Genomic DNA, 6,889 nt, shown 5'->3' with positions numbered 1-6,889 from the left:
CTGTGCACTGCATTCTTCACACTTGGTCAATTCCACTTTGACTTTTGAATTCGAAATAAGAGTATGAATGTAACCTGTTAAATGCTTGCTTTGTATTTCAGAGTGGACAGAACTGTAAAAAATGTCTATCAGAAGCAGATAGTCATGCTCCATTCATCAAGTGCCATAACAGTCAGCACAATCTCACGGGAGGCAAAGAGTTATGGAGTTCGAATTACATTGAGTAGCGTTTGCCATGAGAGCACCGCAACCTCACGCAACCATGGGTTTGCATACTTGGGTCCAAGGTCCGGCTCATCAAGCACTTCGTCAATCTCAAACTCTTCATATGAAGGTGCATATGATGTTGCAGAATACTCCATAGACTGGCTAACATCCGTCTGCGCTTTTTGGTTATAATAAGGTTCCTGATAAGATACAGAATGTTGGTTGGAAACAAAACTTCTTGGTCCTGATCAGGGTGTTTTCCCAGGAGTCCATCCCGGAGTTCTAGCTGGAGTCCATGATGGTGGGCGACGCGGGGTTCCTACTACGCCATTGTAAATCCAGACAGATAAATCTTTTGCTGAGAAATCTTGGTAGAACTGAGAAGCTAAACATGGATAAACACCACTGGTCGTTATGTTCCTTGATGTTTTAACACTTCTCCTTTCCAGGAAGTGTGACAGTTACTGCACTTTTTCATCAAGACTCTAATAAACTTTTGCATGAAATTTTGTTCCCTTTTTTATCTTATGTCATCTCACTTTATGCACATTATTTTCAAATCATTATTTTAATTATGTAACATTTAATTATATTTATTATATGACTCATGTAACATTTTGAACCTGTTGAAAACAGTGGGATATTCTTTCTAATGGTGGAGTTGTTCAAGAAATGGCACATATTGCTAATGGAAGAGATACTGGAAACTGCGTTTCGCTACTTCGAGTGAATGTGTGTTGTTGAATTTATGTTACATTTAATCATTTAAATTTTTTATGAAAAAACTATATTAATTTGTTTTCATATGTAACATGTAGAGTGCAAATTCAAGCCAAAGCAACATGTTGATATTACAAGAGAGTTGCACAGACACAACAAGATCATTTGTGATATATGCACCTGTGGACATAGTTGCAATGAATGTGGTTCTAAATGGAGGCGATCCTGATTATGTTGCACTTCTTCCATCTGGATTCGCTATATTACCGGACGGAACAACTAATCTTTTCAACTACACTGTAAGCACTTGTAGAATCCAGACTTGAGGTAGGTTCATCCAGAAACAAAAGCGATGGCTTATGAATGTAAATTTGGTGTTGACATTTTACTTTGAGCAAGACAACAAAACTATTCATACAACTTTTTTTAATATCTCTTTTTTTTTTTAAACAAGATTATATACGTAATTATTTTTTTAAGCTGCATATAAATTCTAAATATTTGTGTAATATTTTTAATTATCAATATAATATTTTTATTGTTATTACTATTTTATTAACTATAGAATTTTTTAAGGTGTTCATCAACTTAGGATTTTTTTCAAATTTATATTTTTCTTTTAAAATTTACATTTTAAAAAGAGATGCCGTAAAAGACTATCCTTTAATCTGTTAAGGAAAGATTATTTTCAACCTTTATAACCTGTAAAGAAAAGAAGTTGCGATCATGTTATGGCAAATACTTTTTATTTTACGTAATTGTAATTTAATATATATAAAATGCTTTTCCACCTAATTTTCATTGGAATTAAACACGGCATTTTTTTATAGTTAAATATATTTTATATTTCGTTGTGAAAAACAAATGCGCGCACAACACCAGTACCCGTGCGGATGCACGGGTATCCCACTAGTTTTATCTAAAAAAAAATTATATTAAAGCAAAACTAAATGTATTATTAAAATTATTATTCTCCAATATTAATCATAATTTCTCAATAGATAAATGTTTCTCAATTCAAACAATAACCAAAATACAAAAGAAATGTCAAATTGATTTTATAATTTAGAATTAAAAAATCATTTTATAATAAATTAAAAATAAATAATTGAAATATTGAAATACTATATTTTAAAATAAAAATACTTCTGTTTTTAAATACGAGAAAATACTTCTGTTTTTATAATATTACATACTCTATTTTAAAATATGTATAAAAATATGAAAAATATTTATTTTAAAATGGAAGAAATGTATATCATTAAAACTTTATTAATGTTATTAATATTATAGCATTTTTTTAAAAAATAATAAATGTAAATTACCATATTTATGAATAATTCACTTACTTTTCAATGCAAATTCAAATAATTAATAATATAATAATGGTCAAATTATCATTTAATTAATGCAAATTTTCAATGTAGTTTTTTAAGTTTCAATTTCAATTTTTAATAGTTTAGATCTTAAATACTAAAACAAAATAAAAATTTTTAACTAAATTTTTTATAATTTAGAAGTTAAAAAATTATTTTATCATAAATTAAAAGTAAGTGTTACTTTATTCTTTAATGTATATTGGTTATCCAATTTGTTTAAAACGACATTCTTTTTAAATACGAGAAAAGATGTATCTTGGATATAAACATTTTTATATACGAAAAAGATCTATTTTTGATGCAAATATTTTTATAAAGGAAAAAAATTATTGTTGATACAAATATTTTTAAATTAATAATTAGGTTACAAATATTTTCAAATAAGTTACAAATATTTTATAAATTTGAATAAGTTACAAATATTTTATATTTTATAAACGGAGAAAAGTTTACCGTTAACTTATTTTATAAACGAAAATAAATTACAAATATTTTATAAAAGGGAAAATACTATTGTTGATACACTTATATTAATAAAGGGAAATAAGTTACAAATATTTTAATAAATTAGAAAAAAAATTGTTGATACAATTATATTTATAAGCTGGAATAAGTTATAAGTATTTTTATAACCGGAAAAAAAACTATTGTTGATACAATTGATTTTATAAAAGGGAATAAATTACAAATATTTTTATAAACGGGAAAAAGTAAAAGTCTAATGTTGATACAGTTGATTTTATAAACCAGAATAAATTACAAATATTTGCATAAACGGGAATAGTCAACTATTGATACAATTGATTTAATAAACGAGAATAAGTTACAAATATTTTTATAAACAAAAATAGTCTATTGTTGATACAATTTTTTTTATAAACGAAAAATGACTATTGTTGATACAATTATTTTTATAAACGAAAATAAATTGCACATAACTTTATAAACGGGAAAAGTCTACTATTAATACAATTATATTTATAAACGTGAATAAGTTAAAAATATTTTTATAAATGCGAAAAAGTATATTGGTGATACAATTATTTTTATAAACGAAAACAAGTTACAAATATTTTAATAAACAAGGAAAATCTACTAATTATTTTTATAAAATTATTTTACCCAGCGTTGGATCAAATAAGTGTTTTTATAAACGGGTTCTAAGTATTTTTATATTGCATCAAATAAGTATAGTGTTGTTATATTACTTTAATAAATGCATAAAGGTTGCTACATATTTTTTTGTTTATATTTGTGATTATGTGAATGTTTATGACCCGTAAAACAAATTTAAAAACTGACAAATGACATATTGTGACGTGTAATTATTGTTTTAGTTAAAGAGCTAAAATTTGGATGTATTATTAGCTCTTAGATCGTTAACTATTATTTAACATACTACATGTTAAATTTTTATTCCAATAGTCATCCAATTAATATGTGTATTGTTTAAATATATACGGAATAACTTTATAAGATAGATCTTATCCACGATAATATTAAACCCAAACGACCCCGTGCGATAGCACGGGTATCCCGCTAGTTGAATATAATTCACTAGAGCTCATAAGGTTGAGTGGAAGACACTCTCTTAAATAAATTGTTTCTTAAATAAATTGTTTAAGAGTCAAATTTGCAAATCACATTTTTAAAATCATGATTTCAAGTAATATTTAAGATCATGAGAAATAGTTTGAAATTTGATATTAATATTAGAGGTGAGACTTAATAATATTAGAGGTGAGACTATAACTTTATACAAAATATGTGATCTAATCTCTAAGAATTTTTCAAAAGACCAACCAAGTCGGATGGTACGGGTTTACTAATGGAACTATATATTGATATTTATCACATTCTCTGAAAGGAGGATACCAAGACACAAGTCTAGAGGCTGATATTTTATTAAAACCATCAAAAGTTTGATTGATAGAGTGTAAATTGATATTTATCACATTCTCTAAAAGGAGGATGTCAAGACACAAGTCTAGAGGCAAAAGTTTGATTGATAGAGTGTAAATTGATATTTATCACATTCTCTGAAAGGAGAATGCCAAGACACAAGTCTAGAGGCTGATATTTTATTAAAACCATCAAAAGTTTGATTGATAGAGTGTAAATTGATATTTATCATATTCTCTGAAAGAAGGATGCCAAGACACAAGTCTAGAGGCTGATATTTTATTAAAACCATCAAAAGTTTAATTGATAGAGTGTAAAAGAGTAGTTATTTGATTAAGAATATTTCAAAGTGAGCGGGTGTTTTTTTTAAAGAAATCTTTATTACGAAATTTTCAACTCATTCAACAAGTGACTGAATTAATTTTTATCTAATCATATATATCATCCTCATAAAAATGAATGTGAGATGAAAAACTGAAACAGTTCTAAACTTGCATGGTCTTAGGACAATCTCTAAAAGTGTGTAAGATGGTTTCATTAGTTGCAACATATCTATAACAAGAGGCATATGTTGACATATGATGAATGACTCGTGTATAATTGGTAGGTAACTCTCCATGCATGATGATCCATAAAAATGACGAATATTTTAAGATAATTTGAGGTTCCAAAAATATAAGACCAAGTCATTGTCTGAATATGAGGTGGATTGGACTCCAAAGTTAACCAAGAATAAGCTGATTTGATAGAATAAGTATCTAATACTGAAAGTTTCCAAATAACAATATCATCTGAGAAGTCATGAGCAAAGACACTAGTCATTCCTCCATAATTGAAGAAACTTTGTCACAAATTTATCATTTATGAATCATTTATCATGCCAAATAAAAATGTCTCCTCTCCCTGCTCTGGTGATAAAATTCAACTTGAGAGTCTCACCCTTTAGCAATAGAACGTCATGTGTATGATATTCCATGATAATTATTTGCCTCTAAGATGCGGACTACACAATTATATCTAATTGATAACAACTGAAGCCATAACATGTCAATTGTGAAGAAGTTCTCAAACATGTTTATCCAACATGGAAACATTAAGAGGTCTAGCTCTCCTGATGCCAAGACCACCTCTAGTAGAAAGTTGAGTTATGATATCTCATTTAATATATTGATTATCTCAAACATGTTTATCCAACATGAAAATATTAAGAGGTCTAGCTCTCCTGATGCCAAGACCACCTCTAGTAGAAAGTTGAGTTATGATATCTCATTTAATCTATTGATTATCTCAAACATGTTTATCCAACATGAAAACATTAAGAGGTCTAGATCTCCTGATGCCAAGACCACCTCTAGTAGAAAGTTGAGTTATGATATCTCATTTAATCTATTGATTATCTCAAACATGTTTATCCAACATGAAAACATTAAGAGGTTTTAGCTGAAGATTTCGTTTGGGTAGAATATCCTTCGAAGGTTTAAAATTCAAAGGAAGATGGTTACTGATGACCATCTTTGAAATAAAAAATGGCTACTGATGGCCATGTTTGAGAACGATGGTTTAAGTCGGAACGGAGATAGTTCACATTGAAGCTAAATTCGAAAAGAATTATCTTTGGGGACTTAAACATTTTTATGAAATATGCAAAGTACTGAAGCTTAGCGTATTTTCGTGGTATTCTTGATTATGATTACGTTGCCACGCGTCAAAAGAGGATTCAGGCAGGAGGATTTGAATTTCGAAGTAGTTTGTATAACTGCACAAAGACAGATGACATCCCAAGGATTCTCGTGGGTAACGTGGCATTAGATTAGTGTAGGACCGTTAGGGTCGAATTTAGTATAAATATGGGTCTTAGTATTAGGATTCTGGGTGTTCATTTTGTACAAATCACTCACATATTGCTCAAGTATCAAGTGTTAAGAGAACGAGTTTTGCTGAGACATGTACGTATGACACCAACATCAATTTAAACATATTTGTATCTTTCTTTATTCAAGTATCTTCTGATATTACTGCATTTCGTTTACTTTCTGTCGTTTACATTCCTACACTCTTTATTTTCATTCTATTTAGTTTCGAAGCATTTAAGTTTCTGCACTTTAAGATTCTTGCACTTTATAGTTTTGTCTTACATTTTATCTTTGTCTCACCCTTCGCTGATGTTATATTTACGTGTATAACAAGGTGATTGTTAATCTTTATTTCTTTGATTAAGTATTTCTTATTTCGAGAACAAGTCAATCATAGACATAATTCGAACTATCATAAATAACAACCTTTTTTGACTATGTCCTAGGATCAATCTAGTCGATCCTGTGAGTAACCAAATCATATTTATTATAGTTTGGAAGACTAGCGGTTGTTTACCGGAAATCACCGTAAACAGATTGGCACGCCCAGTGGGACAGTGTCAAACAGATTGTTATTAATTGATTGCTTTGTTTTGTCTAGAGAATATCAAGACCTTGTATGAACCTTAGGAACGGTAAATTAACCAACAGTGCACAACCAATTCCTAAACGAAGGTACAACAAGAAAATGGTCAGTGTGGCCAGTGCAGGGGGAGATCAGGATCCCCCACAAGGGTCAGGAACAGTAGCGGCAAGTTCTTCACATGTTTCGACTTCTGCTCCAGAAACCCAGGCTATACTGGTTTCGACGGAATCTGATCCTATAGG

General features: G+C 29.2%; 1 protein-coding gene across 1 annotated transcript; it reads left to right on the top strand.

The window, feature by feature from the left end:
* Positions 1–262: 262 nt before the first annotated feature.
* On the top strand, positions 263–1,253 carry LOC131628182 (homeobox-leucine zipper protein HDG2-like). The gene is made up of 3 exons (XM_058899050.1): positions 263–334; positions 844–939; positions 1,026–1,253. The coding sequence occupies exons 1-3, from the start codon at positions 263–265 to the stop codon at positions 1,251–1,253; spliced, it is 396 nt and encodes a 131-aa protein (XP_058755033.1).
* The last annotated feature ends 5,636 nt before the right edge of the window (positions 1,254–6,889 follow it).

The sequence above is a fragment of the Vicia villosa genome, unplaced genomic scaffold, assembly GCF_029867415.1.
Source record: "Vicia villosa cultivar HV-30 ecotype Madison, WI unplaced genomic scaffold, Vvil1.0 ctg.000428F_1_1, whole genome shotgun sequence".
Lineage (NCBI taxonomy): Eukaryota > Viridiplantae > Streptophyta > Magnoliopsida > Fabales > Fabaceae > Vicia > Vicia villosa.
Note: the sequence above shows the minus strand (reverse complement) of the source record. Positions and strands in the feature narration are given on the sequence as shown.

Coding starts and splice junctions, on each gene's coding strand:
- LOC131628182 (XM_058899050.1), top strand. CDS start 263: ATGGGTTTGCATACTTGGGTCCAAGGTCCGGCTCATCAAGCACTTCGT. Junction 335..843: donor CTCAAACTCTTCATATGAAG/GTGCATATGATG, acceptor TGTTGAAAACAG/TGGGATATTCTTTCTAATGG. Junction 940..1,025: donor TTTCGCTACTTCGAGTGAAT/GTGTGTTGTTGA, acceptor TGTAACATGTAG/AGTGCAAATTCAAGCCAAAG.